The sequence below is a fragment of the Aethalodelphis obliquidens genome, unplaced genomic scaffold (assembly GCF_003676395.1).
Source record: "Aethalodelphis obliquidens isolate GAN/ISIS:26980383/991018 unplaced genomic scaffold, ASM367639v1 scaffold27, whole genome shotgun sequence".
Lineage (NCBI taxonomy): Eukaryota > Metazoa > Chordata > Mammalia > Artiodactyla > Delphinidae > Aethalodelphis > Aethalodelphis obliquidens.
Genome location: NW_020837971.1, coordinates 22,777,334 through 22,796,641, shown reverse-complemented (window position 1 = coordinate 22,796,641; position 19,308 = coordinate 22,777,334). Strand labels below are relative to the sequence as shown.

Genomic DNA, 19,308 nt, shown 5'->3' with positions numbered 1-19,308 from the left:
TGTGTGTGTGTGTGTGTGTGTGTGTGTGTGTGTGTGTGTGTGTGTGTCAGGGCACAAGACGGCTTCACATCAAAGGACTCCCCAGGCCCACACGTCAAACATGCTGAGTGCACAGCAAGGGGAATCTCGTGCTAGGAAGCGAGGTAGTACTTTGACGAGGATGTGTCACAAGGAAATAGGAACCAGCCCCACTGGGACACCGTGAGCGTCAAAGCGATGGCTGTAATCAGATAATAATGTGTCCTTACTGACAAATAAAGAAACACACAGGTAAATAGCTGGGAGAGAAGGGCTGCTCTTCCTCAGTGCCCAAGGCCAACTCACAAATGCAGAACGAGAGTCGGAATCGCCAGGCAGGATCACCCATAGGTGACAGAAGCAGCCAGTGGAGTCGGAGGGAGGAAGCGTATCAACCTGGTTTCAAGTCACCTTCCTTTACAGTACTTTTTAATTACCAAGGGAATAATGGCAACTTCACAATGGAGAAACTTAGCAGCCGTGGGTAATAAACATCAACATCGGTGATAATGGAGAAACCAACATCACAGCATCCTGAACTCCTGCCCCGAGAAGGACGCAGCAGTCTGTGGCCTCTCTGCCACGTACAACCTGATGGGGCCCCAAGGCAACTCCCCACCAACAAAGAGGGGGTTCCGGTAACCGCTTACGTGACAAAGGACGCGGAGCGGCCAGGAAGTGCCCCCGTGTGAAAGGGAATTAGAGACATTAAAACCAGTGCAGAGGGTGGTCCTGTGTTGGCTCACGAGCCAGAAAAAAAGAAGCCATAAAACACATTAGCAGGACAACTAATGAACTGTGAATACGGTCTGGATCCCTGCAGGTCCTGATTTCGGAAACTGCTGTGTGCTACGCTCCCTGTAATACGCTAGTTATACACATGTGCATACAGATGTGTGTCTACATACATGCATATGGGACCAGGGAAAACGATTTAAAGTGGGGCAGCATGTTAGCCACTAGGGAATCCGAATAAAGGATCTACGACAGGTCTTTGTATTATGACTGCAACTGCTCTTATAGGTCTGAAGTTATTTCAACGTAAAAGTTTAAAGGACACATTGTGCAAAAATAACGGCATGTGGGTCCCCTCTGTCACTCGGCATCTCACCGGTGTCCTATCACCCACAGAGGGGAGGTCACAAAGATGACAGGAGGGGACTCTTGCTTGGTTTCTCTCTTCATCAGGAGGCCCCTCCTCCTTCTCCATTAAGCCTCTGTCTTCACTGTGCAGGACTCCCAAGATCCCAAATCCGCAGGCACCAGGCAGTTCAATCACGGCTGGGGTCAGTAAAATGTCCGAAACGCAAAGACGGCGTTTGGGGAGGTCAGGCCCACACAGGTGTGCAGCTGCCCCTGCCCAGGGAGGGCCCACGTGCGCGCCTGCACGCTGTGAGGTGGCTGCATGACGAGACCACCAGACAGGGCTGTGACACGGCACCCGCCTGCCGCTGCCTGTCCCTCTGTCGTGTAATGGCAGGACAGGCCACCCGTCAAAGCCCTTCCCCCAGACCGTCTGAACCCCATCGAGTATCATGGGTCTGCCCTCAGGCCAATGTACTATCTTTATCTCAAGCTGCGGGATGTATTTACTGGCATCCAGTTTCAGCGAATGTCTGGCTTGAGAGACGGGGGCAGGGAAGGTCTTAACGGTTCTTTGGGGGCAGAGGGGCCTCCAGCCAGTGCCCACCCAGCCAACACAGGTGTCCCACCTGCTTAAGCCCCACCATTGTGCTGATGCTGTCGGGAGGGGCGGGGGGGGGGGGCACAGTGCTGGATGCCAAGAACACAGGAAACCTGGGAAGACTGGCAGATTTACTGGAAGTTTAGAAGACAGTGAAATTCGAGGAGCTGAGCGAGTCCTGAGTGGCTAGATTACAAAAGGACAAGAACCTCCAGAGCTTCCTTTGGGTCCGGACAACGCAGACAGCGAGCGCCATCGTACAAATCTCAGACGGGGCTGCCACGTCGGGTTACCTTTTATTCAATTACAAGAGTCAAGAACAGGTATCTGTAGATAAAGTCTTTCACTCTCAAAATCCCGATTTTCCAAGATACATCTGCTAGGAATGCAGTTTATACTAATAACCTTTGTACTACCCATAACACCTTCTTTTTGGGAAAGTAAGCTTATCTACCATTATGGTGAGACATTCAATATAATTACAAAAATACTGATCACGATCAAGAGTTAGTGACAGGAATTATTGAGAATTCTCTTAAAAAGCAGAACATGTTCACTGGTATCAGTGAGCATCTCCGTTTGGTACATTTTCAGAACTAAAATCTAGCAACGGAAGCAAAACCCCTTGCTGAGGGCAACAGCCGGACCCCGAGCCTGCAGCGCCGTCTGTCTGTCTGTCGGATAAGCAGGGCTTCTCAGTTCTGCTCACATTAGACCACGGATCCGGAGGGGAGAAATGTAGGCCAAACACCACAGCCAGGCACAACTCCTCAAAAACTAGGAAAGCACAAGGTTCTACTAAGTGCGAGCTCAGAAAGTCCAACACCAAAAAGAGTAAGTACCTGAATGTGACAGCGCGCACCTTACCCCGCCTTCCGGCCGCTGGAGTCTCCAACTCAGAGGTTTCCAGGGCGACTCGTGAGCAAATGCCCTCTGCAAACCTCCCTGCGCGTCTGACCCTCTGCTCCCAGATGGGCTCAGTAAATACCTTACAGAGTTTCTAGAAGCTGCAGATACAGCCAATGAAAATGAATCTGCTTCATCACTGGGGGAGTGACCTTGCTGGCACTCGGGGGCCAGGGGAATGAGACACAAGACACCCATCCCGGGTTGCTCTGTTTCTCAAACGGGGGGTCAGCCAGGCTCCAGTGCCTCTACACTGTACTATATGGGGTACACGGCCCTTTGACGACAGTTGTAAAAAGGAACTTCATACACACACATACACAGCCATGAACACACAAATCCTTTAACCAGCAATTACAATGCTGAGAATCTATCTATCTATCTACCTATCTATCTATCTAGTCTGTCTCTATCTACCTATCACCTATCTATCATCTATTATCAATCTATCTATCTAGTCTATCTACCTATCACCTATCTATCTATCATCTATCTATTATCTATCTATCTAGTCTGTCTCTATCTATCTATCTATCTATCTATCTATCTATCTATCTATCTATCTATCATCTATGTATCATGCACCCAGCTCTCACCATTAAGTGACCAGAGACCTATGTACAAGAATGTCCATTTCAGCTTTGTTTACAATAAGAAAGAACTGCACACAATAACAGTGCGTGTCAAAAGACGGTTTGGCTAAACCAACTATGGTCCCCATGCGATGCAGCACCATGAAGCTTTTGGGGAAAATGCGATAACGCAGGTAAATTCTGGACAAGATAAGACGACGTCCGTCCACACCGCTCACGTCTATAGAATGAGACAAGAGTTGGGAACTGACAGAAAGGGAACCTTACTTTTTATCATAAACTTTCTTGTACTATTTAAGTTTCACTTTTTGCTTTTACTACGAGCATGTATTACTTTTTTTTTCATTTATTACTTTTATAATTTAAAACTATTTACTTTTTGTTTGTTTGGTCCCTGGTTGGCCACAGCTGATGTGGTAAGAAGTCACGTTACTGCAATCCCTACACTCTTATTTCCGCTTTCAGTGCCTACACTTTGCCAACTGTCGGGTCTTCCTGGCCGGACCAGCTTCTCTGGAAGGATGGGGATGAGGGGGAGGGACCGCACCCGCGTGAACGCCTGTAGGGGAGGGAAGCCAGCCTCCAGTCTCTCACTTCAGTGCAGGCCTTATCCCCCACGGAGGCGGAGGGCTCTGGGATAAACCAGAATAAAGACCCAAAGTCCAATCCTGGGTCTCAAGCACAGGGAGCTGCCACCGGCAGCTGAATTTCTATTAACAGTTTACGCCACCTAGAATTTATTTCAGTCTACGTGTACACAAACGGGGTGGCTTAACCAACGGAAGTGCAATGTCCCGTGGTTCTGGATGCGTTCAGTTCTGGACACCGGACATCAGAGATGAGGTGTCTGTGATCCCAGGGCTAGTCCCTTTCGAGAGCTGTGAGGGGGACTCCATTCTACGCCTCTCTCCCAGCTCCTGGGGGTCTGCTGGCTGTCTCCGGTGTATCGCTGCCTGCACCTCCAGGGTTTTCTCCCCGTGTGGGTCCCAATGTCCCCTCTTTATAAGGACACCAGTCCTACCAGGTTGGCCCACCTACTCCAGCATGACTGCATCTAAACTTAACAAATGACACCTGCAACTAGTCCATTTCCAAACAGAGTCACAGTCTGAGGTCCTGGGGGCTTTGGGACTTCAGCATCTGAATTGTAGAAGGGGGTACAATTCAATCCATAACAACATGCAGTGAAGTGTAAGACCCTAAGTCAGCTCTTCCTCCAACTAGCTGGTAGCTTGCAGCGCAATGAATTAAATCAGGATGTCCTGTTTAGGACACTCGGATGCTCGTAGGTGCTGGGGTCTCTCTCTGGGTACCTGATCCAGAGCACACAAGTCTCTGCTCTTACATCAGCCCCACGTGGCTTTCATGACAGCAGCTTTATAAGGTCAAACCCACCCTTTTGCAGGAGGAAACCAGTCACACCCAGAGACCAAATCCAGAGGGCCTCTTCTAGGTTCACATAAAACTCAACCTCTCAGCAGCCTGGGACCCACGGACGGCCCCTGGCTGCCCAAGACCCCAGGCCCTCTGAGGCTGTCCTAGCTCTGACTGCTTCACCTCAGGGGTCTGCGTGAGTCACCCCTTACAGGACCCCTGCCTACTCTGGAACTCCTAGGTAGGAGTTTGGATTTCCAATTTTGTGAATCTTACGTGCACTCCTAGTTGCAAATCGGGGTTCTGGCTGATTTGGTGGCTAAGACAATATAAAACTAAATTAAAACCAACGCTCCACCTATGAAAGTAGACTAGTATCTAGGACAGAGAAAACAAGAGCACACAGCTGGCTAGTTCTGTAGACCTCTTTTAGGTACCTGAGACCTGGCCCTCTGGGCAGCGGGTCCCCAGGATGCCACCAGGGCCTCGGTCACGGCAGGTGCGTAGCTGTTCTGGTCTCTGACAGAAACAGTCCACCTACGGTAACAACTTCAGTGTCTACAGAAGCCGTTTGCATTATTAGGGGAACACAGTTCAAGGATGGAAATCAGGAGATCACATCAATACCCTACCATGAGCTGATTCAGGATCGCATCTGGGCCCACAGGCCGCCCTCAGCTGCTGGGTCTCCTTGGTCTCCGTCAGCTAGACAGGTCCTCCGATTTGGCTGTCCCTGTGGTTCTGTACTCTGGGGTCTTCTATGACCTCAACGCCTTTGAGGAGTCCTGACATTTGGCAGAAGGTCCTCAGTCCTGCTGGCGCCACAGAAGTGGGTCGTGTCCTTCTCGGGATGCCCCATTCTGGTGACGTCATCTGGGGACCCTTGCCTGGTAAGGTGACCCCTGCCGGTCTCTCCACAAGCCTGAGTTACTCCCTTGCCTTTGCTCTTCGAGCGGCTCCTGGGTCCTGGTGACAGGCCCCCTCCACACTTCAAGTATCTCCTAGGCGGCCCTGCCTCCTCTGAGTAGAGAATGGAATTCAGGCACTAAGACCCGAGGACAGGACTGAACATATTTTTAAAGGAGGGAAGCAGAGCTTCAAGTTATCATAGGGACACGGAAGCTACAGGAGGGCAAGAAATCACCAAGCGCTGCTGATCTGCTCGCATCCATCCAGCACCCACAACCCAACCATCTCAGCTCCTGCTGTGTCCACATCCTACCTGGCTGTCCCCACGCCTGCCTGTCTAGCCCATAAAAATGCAACCTGTAGACTTTTTAAGGATTCGGGGGTGGGGGGTGGTTGAGGGAGGGAAGGGCTGGGAGTTTGGGATGAGCAGATGCAAACTATTACATACAGGATGGATAAACAACAAGGTCCTACTGTACAGCACAGGGAACTCTATTCAATACCCTGTGATAAATCCTAATGGAAAAGAATATGAAAAAGAATATATATACGTATATAGCTGAATCACTTTGCTGTACACCAGTAATGAACACAAAATTCTAAATCAACTGTACTTAAATAAATTTAAAAAAAAAGCAAAGGTGCCTTGCCTTCCTGTAGCGACGCGTGGCACAGTTAGCTCTGCAGAGAGATGGGTCCTCGCCAGACCTCCAGGCCCTGACCCCGGGGTCCCCACTCCACCCTGTGTCCTTCCCGACTGGCTTCTCTCCCTCTTTCTGGAACACTCTCTGCTTCCAACCCAACTAACGGCTCGTCATCCTCCAGTCCCGGCTGGTTGGCCGGCTGGTGCCTTTCCCGCAGCCGGAATGTCCCACGTCTGACCTGCTGGCGACTCCATGCCCCCGAGGACTGGCCGGCACTTGTCTCTCCCACCAGTTCCTGGGCCCCCGAGGGCAGTGTCCACATGGGGAAGCCGCTCAAATCGCACTGGGCAGCGGGCCCGTGAGACGGACACAGGCGGCGGAGGCTTGATTTCCTTGCTGGCCCCGTGCTGGGTACAGGGCGGGCGGCAGCCAGCCTCCAGGTGCGGGGTTTGGAGACGGGTTCTCGGGGCCCTGCCAGTCATCGTCACTCAGATGCTCCCTCCTGGGGCCATCCTCCCAGACTGGAGACCACGTGGGGGAGGTAAGGGGGGCTGTGCTGCAGGGCTGAGGAGATGGGGTACACCCGAGCCCAGGGGCCTGAGTCAGGACGGGATCACCTGACCCCGCTCTCCACACCTAGGTCCACGCAGTGATCCACCCCCACAGCACTGCACGGGGACCAGCACAGGGAGCCTTCCTCACAGCACATGGACCAGAAGCGCCTCCTCCCCGCTTCTGTGGGCGCTGCAAGGCCACACACTGCGATCTATACTCCCGGGAAGTGCTGCGGAACAGCCAGAGATGGGCTAAGGCTGCCGCAGGGTCTGAAAGCCCAAGACGCGGCGTGTTCAACCACTGGGACAGGACAGGACGGACGGGACGGGACAGGACAGGACGGTTAGGACAGGACAGACAGGACAGGACGGACAGGACGGGACAGGACAGGACAGGACGGATAGGACAGGACAGACAGGACAGGACGGATAGGACAGGACAGGATAGGACAGGACGGATGGGGCAGGACAGGACCGATAGGACAGGACAGGACAGGATAGGACAGGACGGATGGGGCAGGACAGGACTGATAGGACAGGACAGGACAGGATAGGACAGGACGGATGGGGCAGGACAGGACCGATAGGACAGGATAGGACCGATAGGACAGGACAGGATAGGACAGGACGGACGGGACAGGACAGGACAGGACGGACGGGATGGGACAGGACAGGACGGACAGAACAGGTGGTTCCTTCTTGTCCCTACCACAACCCCGGCCCCTGAGGTCCCTGCAGCCAGCAGCTGCCCACCTGCGTAGGGAGGGCCACCCCAGCTGGGGGACAGCAGGTTTCCAAAGCCAGGGTGTGCTGCCACGGGGGCCCCCAGGCCACTCTCACAGAGAGAATGTGGGAGGCCGCCGGTGAGGGATCAGCGCTCAGAAGTTCTGAAACTCACGCGCCCTGAACCTGGTGATGAGAATAAAGTGGCCTTCGTGCACACACAGCGACACGCACGGGCTTTGGCTGGAAACCTGGCTTCCAGGAAAGCACTGAAAACGTGACAAGACCTACCTACCTCACAGTGGCTCCGGGAAGCGACACCCACAGCACAGCCAACTGGAACCACGCAGAGAGCCGGCCACGGCCAAGGGTCCGAGTGTGGCCCAAATACACACTCGTTAATAGTGTTTTCAGCAATTACGAGCGCTCTTTGCGAAGCCCATGGAGAAGAGACACAGCAAACACTTGCAGGATATTCAACACATAAAAACATTTATATGGTTATGTCTGCTTTGATGTCAGCTTTTATGTACAGAATGGATAAATAAGAAGGTCCCACTGTAGAGCACAGGGAACTATAATCAATATCCTGTGATAAACCATAATGGAAAATAGTATGAAAAAAAAAGAGGCAGGGACTGGAATGGAGATGGTACCGTCTGTCCCTGCCACTGACCGTGGTCTGCAGGAAGCCAGTGGCCCTAACATCCAAGGTCCCATCACAATAGCACTGCCGCCGCCTCGAAGTGGGGACATGCCCGGCGCGGGGCGGCTGCCACCCCCTGCCCTTCTCGTGGAGCTGCTACACGTGACACTTCCATCTGTGTCTGTGCAGGGTTTCCTGATACGAATGAACCCCAAGAACCCAGGATTCCAGAAAGAGGGCAGCGAGAAATACTGCTGCTTTGTGATCCACGAGCTTCTCCGCTGTGGGATTACGACGAGGAAGCTATTCTGGGGTGAGGAAGAAATAAACTGCACTCGTCATTAACACTGGGTTCTAAAACAAATTTACCAGCAGAGGTTGTTCACTCAGAACCTTTCTAAACGGGGTCACGTCTGTGTTCTCTTTTCCTAGAAATGCCGAGACTTGGCCGCACAGCAGTGAAAGGAGGGGGTGTGGGTGGATGTTAACTGAATTCTCTCTCTGAAGACACTCAAAACGCCTTCACTTGGTTTCCTCCAGTGTTTCTCCCAATTTTTCTTTAAATATTTTTTTTTTTTTTTTTTTTTTTTTTTTTGTTTTTCGGGGGGTTTTTTTTCTTTGGCCTCTCCCGTTGCGGAGCACAGGCTCCGGACGCGCAGGCTCAGCGGCCATGGCTCACGGGCCCAGCCGCTCCGCAGCATGTGGGATCCTCCCGGACCAGGGCACGAACCCGCGTCCCCTGCATCGGCAGGCGGACTCTCAACCACTACGCCACCAGGGAAGCCCCTCTTTAAACATTTTTTATTACTCAAGCTGCTTTTCCATCATGCTTCCTAAGACAGCGAGGTGAGAGCCCAAGAAAAGAAAGATAGAAAAGCTATGGAGAGAAAGAGAAGGCCAGACTCCATGCAGGCACCGGGCCACACAGGGGCTGCCCCATCGGGCCAGGGCACGGGCAGGCCAGCCGGAAGCAGTGCAGAGACACAGAAAGGCCACAGCCAGCAGCGGGGACACATGTGTGGAAGGTTCTAGTTAGCGTCCAGTGATGCTGGACAGGCACAGACTCAGCTTGGACCCAGCAGGTGGCAGGGATTTCACCAAAGCATGGAACCCCTTAAACCAAGACCCAAAGGTCCGACAGATGCTTTTCAACCTTGCGATTTCATGAAACGCTTTATCTTAAACTGACAAAAAGTGACATATTTAGAGACCACAGAATGGAAGCAAAGGCCCTCTGTGACCGTCCACAGGCTTTTACGAAAGCAAAGGTGTCCACGCTCCAAGCACATGACACCTTCTGCACGGGATGAACTGTGGTCCGTCGGAAAGGAAGGTGTTTAATCACGTGCATTTATGTCGGAACCGTCAGGGAGGGTAATCGGGCCAAAAGTTCATTTTCCGGTTCTTCACCTTTTCCTAAAGACATTTCAAGTCAAAGCAACAGCAGATCAGTTGGCCAAGGGAACTCATTTTTCTTGATCCAGCAAACTAGGCAGCCCTTGCTGAGACTGCGCACAGACCTCAATGGCCGTTTGCTCTGCCCGGCCCCTGATTCTGCAGCAGGACCTGATTACAGACGCCCATGCTGGTCAAGACACACACTTAAGTTTTTGGTAAAAGTATGGGGATTCTTCCCGTGAAAGATATAGATAATGTAAGTGCCCACTTTTCCAGTACTCCTGACAGCTACAGATACCAAGAGACACTCAATGCTGTCATAGAGGATCCCAAGTTTAAAGAATTTATATTTAAAAAGATATGGGGCTTCCCTGGTGGCGTAGTGGTTGAGAGTCTGCCTGCCGATGCAGGGGACGTGGGTTCGTGCCCCGGTCCAGGAGGATCCCACATGCCGCGGAGCTGCTGGGCCTGTGAGTCATGGCCGCTGAGCCTGCACGTCTGGAGCCTGTGCTCCGCAACGGGAGAGGCCACAACAGTGAGAGGTCCACGTACCACACACACAAAAAAAGATATGAACAGTCCAGAGAAACACTAGTGGCTGGGATTTCACAGCAGGTTCCTGAGAGAATCTCCTGTTTCATTTTTAGCTAATCATGCAGCCTGCAGGTCACAGCTACCTACCTGGACTGCATCCCTTGTTCGGATAAAACAGATGCAGGAAGACAGTTACCGTGGAGCTTTGCAATTCGCAGAGGGCTCTTAAACACCTCAGTTTCAGCAGTATTCCCAGAGAAATCTGAGGGGATGGTCTTCACCATTTAAAAATGATCTAAGACAATTCAGCATCCTTCCCCAAAGTGGGTTCCGTGGGAAGCCTGCCATATTCAAAGTGGCTCTGTGATCATCAACATCTGATAAGCTCTAGGCTGACTCGAGTTGGCCTATGACATAGCTTTTCTTCCCTGTAGCGTTCCTCGAATCCTCCAAAACCCAACATGAAATGTGAAATTCCAAGAAGGTGACAAGGGATGCAAAAGTCCCCTAACTTCCTGCATGTTTCTTCTCACGACAAGTCAGGTGACCGGGATTCTAGAAAGTGCAAGGTGAGAAGCGCAGGCGCAGAGCTGTCAGCTGGGCAACGAGGCGGGAAGCAGGGAAGGCCAGCCACCGCTCAGAGGCAGAAGAACCAGGAGAGAGCCTAGCTGACCGGAAGGGACCCGGCACAGCGGCCATGCCGTTCAGACCTAGGCTGGTGCTCAAGGACACGGCCACGGTGGCCACGGAGCTGGGCCACACTCGGGGCTCCTCAGAGGGTCTCTGGTTCCATCTCCAAGGCCGAGCGAACCCACCGTGTTCGCTTGGCGGACTCCCAACCACTGCGCCACCAGGGAGGCCCGATGCTCTTTCTTTTTTTAACCAGCCCTCCCCTCCCTCTCTCTCCGCATCTCTGCACCTTTGCTTTCTCTGCTTCCTCCAGGTGTGCATCTGTCGGGGGGCGGGTCAGGAGGTGCTGGCTCAGGGACCAGCCTATGGGATGGCTGCCTGTGGGGAAGCGCACAAGTTGGGCCTAGCCAGCTGTGGCTGTGGAAAGAGGATCAGGTCCCAGGACACAGAGGGAGGCTGCCCTCCCCGGGGTCTCTGTCCCTAGACTGTCCTTAGGCAAAATTCATTTCCTGGGCTTCCCTGGTGGCGCAGTGGTTGAGAGTCCGCCTGCCGATGCAGGGGACGTGGGTTCGTGCCCCGGTCCGGGAAGATCCCACATGCCGCGGAGCGGCTGGGCCCATGAGCCATGGTCGCTGGGCCTGCGCGTCCGGAGCCTGTGCTCCGCAACGGGAGAGGTCACAGCAGTGAGAGGCCCGCGTACCGCAAAAAAAAAAAAAAAAAAAAAAAAAAAAAATTCATTTCCTTACAATTAAAGTCAACTGGGCCTTTTATTTCTTGCAGCCAAACGCATCCTGAAAGAGCCAGTAAAGCAGAAGTCCCTGATTTGACCTGGGGTACCCCACGAATCCTGGCCCCCCATCTGCCCTGGGGTACCCCACGAACCCTGGCCCCCCATCTGCCCTGGGGTACCCCACGAACCCTGGCCCATCTGCCCTAGGGTACCCCACGAACCCTGGCCCCCATCTGCCCTGGGGTACCCCAAGAATCCTGGCCCCCCATCTGCCCTGGGGTATCCCACGAATCCTGGCTCCCATCTGCCCTGGGGTACCCCACGAATCCTGGTCTCCATCTGCCCTGGGGTACCCCATGAATCCTGACCCCCATTTGCCCTGGGGTACCCCACGAATCCTGGCCCCCCATTTGCCCTGGGGTACCCCACAAATCCTGGCGGCTGGTGGTGCTGTTTCCGAGGTGTCAGAGCTGCGGGGTGTGGCCGCCCTTTTCCTTCCCCATCACTGGCTGGCGTTTCCAGAGGCCACAGAGCCAGCCCTCCTCAGCCCACCCAGTCCCGGGCAGTGCCAGGCACGGTGCTGCCTCCAGACCAGCACACCGAGGAGGGACAGCAGCCTCCCACGGACACCAGGGCCTCTCTGAGAGGCTGTCACCTCCCACGGCGGTCACCAACAAGGGGCTCCTGCTTGGTGGATTAAGAGCTTCCAGACCATCCGCCCTCCACAGGATAAAGGGCTACTCAGAACCACGTGTCGAGCTCCCGCCACTTCGCATACAAAAGCATCCTTCCCCACAGCAAACGCCAGTCTGCAGTGCACCAGTCTGCACTGTAGAGAGCAGCTTCAGCCCTCGCAGGAGGCCCAGTGGTCTGGGGTCTCCTCCAAGCCCAGTGGGTACAGCGCTGGGGCCCTGCAAGGGACAGGGAGGACCCCGGGGGCTGTGGACTCATCCAGGCCAAGTTCATGTCCTGCCTCCGCACCTGCCAAAGTATTGCAGCTGCTGGGCCATGGTTTCCCCCATGGAAACAGGCTCCTCCTTGCCGTGTGTAGAAATGCTGTGACACTGACCACCATGAGACAGATGCTAAAAATCCCAGGACCTTCCCAATGGGCTCAGGAACTGCATGTGACCCCTATCAACATCAGCCGGTTCACAGGCAGCCTCTGCTTGTCCGCGCTGGAAGGGAGGGAAGGGATTCCTCATGCTTTCTGGTGACCCCCTTCCAGACACACGAGTTGCCCCTCAGAGGATCTGACCCAGCCTCTGCCACGTCACAGGTTCTCTCCACAGTCCACATTCATCCTGACTCATCACTTTTGCACGTGTGTGTTTACACAAAGTGTTTCTCTGAAAGGTCACCTGCTGTCCCCACTCCGAGGGTGAGGGTGAAAGACAAGAGCTGGGGTCTGTCTCCAAGGCCGACGGGAGAGGCTGCACCCATACAGCCCGGAGGGGCAGGGTAGCCGGGGGACGCTCAGGTCCAAGGCTGCTGGGACTCCTACAGGGCCACCTGGGGCAGCCCACTCCCCACAGGGGCCTAGACGAGGCCGCGCACGTGGCTGACGGAGAGCCCTGTGATCCCCGTCCCTGGCCCATCCTCGTCCATCTTCCTCCACATCTGGTCCCTCCACTTGGGGTGGGGCAGCTCCTATGTTGCGGGTCCTCCTTGTCAGAGGACAGCGGCCTCTGAGACACAGCATATCAAAGCCGCTAACTCAGGAAACCTTCTGTTGCAACAGAGGTCAGACCTGCTTTTCTGCAAAGACCACCTTGAACTTCTGACTCAAAACCCATTTTATTTTATTTATTTATTTATTTATTTTTTGCCGTACGCGGGCCTCTCACTGCTGTGGCCTCTCCCGTCGCGGAGCACAGTCTCCGGACACGCAGGCTCAGCGGCCATGGCTCACGGGCCCAGCCACTCCGCGGCATGTGGGATCTTCCCGGGTATGCACAGCATCGTTTTTTAAACCCTATTTAACATAATCCTTTCCAGACCTGGACTGACATTCCAGCTTGTGGAGCCCTTTCTGCACATCAGCTCCTGTAAGCCATCCCTGAGTGCCCCCCACGTGCCAGGCCTGGGGGACCACAGCCTGTAGGTCCACCTGAGTCCGGGCAATGTGCCAGGTGGGCATTAAAGATCCCAGCGGATCCGACGCACGCTTAGCAACACACGAAGAAAGACTAAGGTCCTCTGGGTCCACCAAGGCACTGAGAGCCACGGGACCCTCATCACAGAAGCCACCAGCACCACGGGGACTGTGGGATGAGGTTCGGGAAAGACGCTCCGTCCCACGGCTCAGAAATCTTTGCTGGAACCGTCATCGCCGTCCACCTGACAGCCGGTCTTTTCCAAATGAGTCACAAAGGACTTAAAAATGCCTCAGTGATTTCTCCCACCAACACTCTCTTTCCTGATGCTAATTTAATTTCACTCCCCTCTAGAGGTAAGAAAGTTATCACTCAGAAAGAAGTAGTTAGGTGTCTGCATTTCTGGTAAATCAGTGATGCGATGTTATTAAACTAAATCACTAGATAAATGATATGCCATCACATAAATGATGGAATGATGCTTGTCAAAGACCTGGACCTGCAGATAAGACGCACTTATCTGTTTGTGATAACCCAGGAAGACTGGCAGGCGCCTGCAGACACTATGCAAGATTGTCCAGCCACTGTTCCCAGACTCTCAGGGCAAAGTGGGCGGTTTCTTCTGACACACCACACACATCATTCCCGCCATGAATGAACAGGTCTGTGCTCTCGCACTTTACTGCCAAAGCCCCAGTGCAACCCAAGCTCAATGCGATCGACAGACTCTGGTTTAAAAATATTATCAAATGAAGCAAATGTGGTTGTTTTAAAATTCATATAATACAATAAAAGAAACAGGAAACCCAAGAAGCCTGTGTCTAAGAGAGAGACCCTTGGACCTCACACAAGGCCAGTGACCACCCACCCCTCCAGGGGGACCCACGCAGGAGGAGGCATCACTGGGTTTGGGGCCCCAGTGACTTCCGAGGAGGGTCAGACCCGCCAGGCTATGACTGACAGGCCCACGGGGGTCGGACATGTGAGCAGGGGCAGGGTGGGTGCCACAGGTGACAGCCAGGGCCCACACGGTGGCAGAGGCAGGACCCCAGCTCCAGGGGTGGGGGGATGCAGAGTGCAGGAGGCCTGAGAAGGTCAAGGGAAAGGCGAGCAAAGGTCACCACAGTGTCCCCCACGCTGGGTATAAGCTGGAGAACCAGGATGCTTGTACGAAACTCAGCTATTCCCACCCCCATGGCCTGGGCTCCCATAATATAAGAACTCAGGCTCGTGGCTCAAACAGACGCTTACTTCTCATGGTTCTGGAGGCCGGGAGTCCAAGGTCAAAGTCCCACAGGGTCAGGTTCTGGAGAGGACCCTTGCTGGCTTGTCTGCAGCCGTGTTCCTGCTGTGTCCTCATGGGTGTGGAGCAGCTTTGGTCTCTTCTGAGGGCACTAATCCCACCACGGGGGCCCCACCCCATCACCTCATTTAAACCCACCCACCTCCCTAGGCCCGAACCTAAGGCCATCAAAGTGGGGTCAGGGCTTGAACAGAGGAATTCTCCGGGGACACAGGCGTGCAGCCCACAGGTCACCCAGACCACACAGACTTGGTAGGCTCAGACGAGCCCAGGATGCCTCTCCCATAGCATTTGGCAAGGACATGGCCACAGGGTGGACACAAAGCCAGGGCAGACTTGGCATGGCCTGCCCAGAGGCACCTGCACCCTCTGGATGCCTCACGTGCAGGACGCGGGAAGCCGGATGGCTCCGTCACATCACATCACAGCGGCTGCAGACTCACCCCTGCCCACACCTGCTCACACCTGCCGACTCCTGCCCACCCCTGCTCACCCCTGCCCACACTTGCCCGTGCCTGACCACATCTGCCCACTGAGCAGCTATCAAGTGGTCACAGAGAAAGAAAGCCAGAGCACAGTGGAGGAGGCCCTGACTCATCTGAGGGGTATCTAGACCACTTTGGGCAACAAGGGTTCTTCCTTTCGAGTGGCTGCTTGAATCTTTCACTCCTTCCACCGCCCCGACTAGTGAATACAGAGGCTTGCGATGCCCCCCTGTGCCCAGCTCCTTCCAGACGGCTTATGCTTTCCTCTTTCCCACTTGACCTGGTCCTTCCAGGGCACGAGGTGGCATTAGGTGGGCCCACGTGTCCAGCACACTGTGTCCATGTTTATTCCCTGTCAGAGCTCCTGACTGACACTGATCCCACTGCTTCCTCTGACTTTGCAGGAAGAGAAGGAAGAGCAGGTTTTCCTGCCCTCAGGTAAGTGGCAAAGGAGGGGCCCCCGCCCCCATCACAGGCACTGAGCCTGGGCGGGCAGCTTGAGGCTGCCAGGCATCGCCACTGGCAGCACCAACAAAACACGCATTCAGGAGCTCAGAACCCAGTGTGGTCAAGAGACATCCCTTTGAGCCAGTTAGCAAACAACGAAAGCCACCACGTTTCTACACGTAGGGCTAAGTGTGGAACATCTTTCCTGGTCGCTGGCCCCAGAGGGTGGAGGAATCTTGGTGACAGAAATTCAGGCACCAAATGCAACGTTCTTGTGGGGGAACTGACTCTGATCCCAAGAAAAACAGCAGGCAAAATCCCTGGGTTTCCTGATTCTGCTTATAGAGTTGTACAGTCCACGGGGTGGAGGCCGGTTTTCTTGCCAGCCGCTGCGAGAGCCAGATAATATTTTAATGGTCTTATTTTAGGACGGGTAATGTTGTAAACAACCTCAGTGCCCAACCCACAGACAGCTTGTCTAGACCCTTATTTGAAGCAGAAGGTCACCAGGCAGGCAGACATCCCAGATGGACTTCAGGCATGTGATGAGGGCTGCAGCCCGGCAGGCACTGGCCGCGGAAAGGGACCCTGACCTCACCTATGAGTGCTGACACGGGGACGGCGCAGCCCGCTCGCGAGGCATGAGGTCAGAAGGCAGCAGCTCTCAGGAGTGGGCGAGCCTCGGGAGAAACGACCCCCTCATAAGAGTGCAGACCCTGCACGCTGCAGGGGACGGGTATGCAGAGAAAGAGGATGTGCTTGAGGACAAGGGTGGAAAAGTGCAGAGGAGACTGGCTCCACCAGAAAAGGCAAAGAGGCTCCTGAAACACACTCACTGAAGAGAGAACATCAAGGGCCCAGGAAGACCTAGCTTAGTGGCTAAGGCCAGCGGTGCCAGACCCTGGTGTCAGGTGCTGCCCAGCTCCACCGCCCACACCAGCTCCACCGCCCACACCGGGGCCCCACCAGCTCCACCGCCCACGCCGGGGCCCCCACCAGCTCCACCGCTCACAGCTGGGCCTCAGTTTCCCAAATGCAGACTCGATGTACCATCTGCACCTAACTCTCAGGTTTGTTTTGAGAGTAAATGTTATTTATATACATAAACATATAAACCACACAGAATGTTATTTTCTTCATCTTTGTTGTTATTATTCTTGTTGTTAGTGTTAGCGCTATACCCCACTGTGGAACATCACCGGGTCCCCCTCCCAAGCCTGCAGCCCACCCTGGGCCAGGCCCTGCCAGCCCACCCTTCCGACAAGGTGACGACTGGCGATGTGACCACGGATGACTTCCTGAAGCTCTGCCTGTCTCCTCCGCTGGGGACAATGTGTGTATCACAGGCACCTCACAGTCTTACTTTAAGGCAGAAACTGCTGGTTTAGTTGGCTGTCACCTTCTGGGTCAAGTCAAAATCCTTCTGCCCTGAGCACATCCTATTCAAAGCCAGGAATGTTACAAACTGTTCAATTACCCTCTAGTCCAGGTGCCCGGGAACGTCCAGGTTTAATGCCTCATTGATCCAGACGAAGATGATGGTGGTGACATTTTTTTCAGAGAACCTAAAATTCATCTTTCAGCATCAAATCATCAGTACTATTATTCTTTTACCATTTTTATAAAACTCTTTCTATAACATATAAACATCTCAAACATCCTAAATGTTGTTCCTAAATCATTCCTAAGTGGCACTTTGGCCAGGAAAGTAAAAAGCCTCGCCCGGCAACAAGCCTGGTAGCAACAGGAGAAGAGCAAAGAGAAAAGATCCCAGTTTCCCTCCCTTCCCAGAGCCATGAGCCAGCTCGTCGGTCCTAACTCCGCACGCGAGCAGCCTGGCGTTCCAACCAGGGGTGGCTCACCTGCTTCGCAGCAGCTGGGCCGGGAGGTACGGAGCCCGGCGTGAGCGCAGGGGGGCTCCCGGGGCCGCAGAGCTCGGGGAAGGGGTTGGGGATGGCCGGCAGAGACGACGTCCTCAACTGCTGGTCCCCCTGGTGCAGGCGCCTGCAGGAGAGACAATGCCCGTCAGAAGCTGCCGTCCGCTCAGGACCCAGGGGTCCCACGACTGGGAACCTGCCTGGAACCCCGAGGGAGGGACTTGGACGAATGTTTGAACACCTGTGTCCACACCGCACTGCTCACAACCGTCAAAAGGTGGGAGCAACCAATGGCCCACTGTCCCAGGAACAATGACACTACGTGGTGTAAACGTGCAGCGGGGCATCACTCAGCCGGCACAGGGAAGGGGAGTCTGACACGAGCTACCACACGGATGAACCGTGAGGACGGCACTGCAGCGAGGCACCTGGAGCAGTCACATCCAGACAGAAACAGAGTGGAGGGCCAGGGGTCGGGGCCAGGGGGTCACTGTCCAGTGGGGACAGGGTTTCAGATGTGCAAGGTGTGCAAGTCCTGCAGGTGTAAGACACAGAGGAAAGAGAGGAGGGCACTTCCTGTAACCGCTGGGCCACGCGCCCAGGAGCTTACGTGGACTGTTAACAGACTCCACTCCGCCGTGATAGCCTCCTGGTGACAGAAAGCCCGGGGGACGCAGGAGTCCTTTGTCACACAGAGCGAGAGGGGAGGAGGTGCAGCCATGCTCACCGTCAGGACCTCCCGGCCCCAAAGTACTGCTAAGCAGTGACTCACCGGAGACTGTTTTACTTTCTTCTGAATTACCGCGCGAGAGGCTGACTTTCTGCTATCCTAGCTTCACAGAAGTTCACAAGCTTCTCTCTCTAGGAGGCAGTCTTGAGCATTTTAAAAGTCCTCTTTTTTAGGGCAGTGAAATGACTCCATACAATACTACGAGGCTGGACCTACGTCATCACACGTTTGTCCAAACCACAGAATACACACCATCACAAGCCAGCCCCCGTGTGAAGCAGGGGCTCTGGGCGCTAACGATGGTGCTAAGGGTCATCGGTGACAAGGGGGCCGCCCCGCTGGGGACGCTGAGGGAGGGGGCTGAGTGTATGCTGAGGGGAATGGGAGCTCGGGGGAAACCTCCGCAGCTGCCTCTCGATTTTGCTATGAAACCAAAACGGCTCTTAAAAATAAAATCTTAAAAAAAAAAAGGTGCTAATTGAAAGAGGCCAGACACAGAAGGTCACATACGATATGATTCCACCTGTCAGAGATATCCAGACCAGATCAATCCACAGCACAGGACACAGATGGACGGCTGCCACGGGCTGTGGGGAGGGGAAAGCAGGGGGGCCCTGCTCAGTGGGCGGGAGGTTCCTCTGGCCGGAGATGGGGGTGCTCGGGAACTACACAGGGCGAGGGGGGTGCTGCACAGCCCTGGGAGTGTCCTAACCGCCACCCAACACACACTGTGAAGTGATTCAGTCTACGCTTGTGCAAATTTCACTTCGATACGTTATTTTAAACACTGAAAAGCAAAGTGGTTTCAGCGGTTCACAGGTATCACCCAAAGCCAAACCGCGGTATATCAGACAAAGCGGAAGAGTCCCAGGGGAGAGGCCCGTGGCCAAAGGGTACTTCCCTTCACAAGACACGGGAGGCGGGGTCAGGGACCGGGAGGGTGGGACCACACTCCTCCACCTGTCCAGGTGCGAGCACGCCCCCTTCACCTGTCACCCCTCTACTGCTCCAGTTTCTGCTCTGTACC

At 54.3% G+C, this 19,308-nt stretch overlaps 1 protein-coding gene across 6 annotated transcripts in view; it reads right to left on the bottom strand.

Moving 5' to 3' along the window:
* The window catches only part of GRB10 (growth factor receptor bound protein 10), a 196,450-nt gene that overhangs the window by 54,976 nt on the left and 122,166 nt on the right, over positions 1–19,308 (bottom strand). For 4 of the 6 annotated variants that reach the window (XM_027124121.1, XM_027124122.1, XM_027124123.1 and 1 more), the window contains one exon: positions 17,537–17,678. The exons of the other annotated variants lie outside the window; for them this stretch is intronic. In XM_027124121.1, the coding sequence (XP_026979922.1) occupies positions 17,537–17,678 (142 nt within the window). The remainder of the gene's footprint in view (positions 1–17,536; positions 17,679–19,308) is intronic. 6 annotated transcript variants of the gene reach the window in all.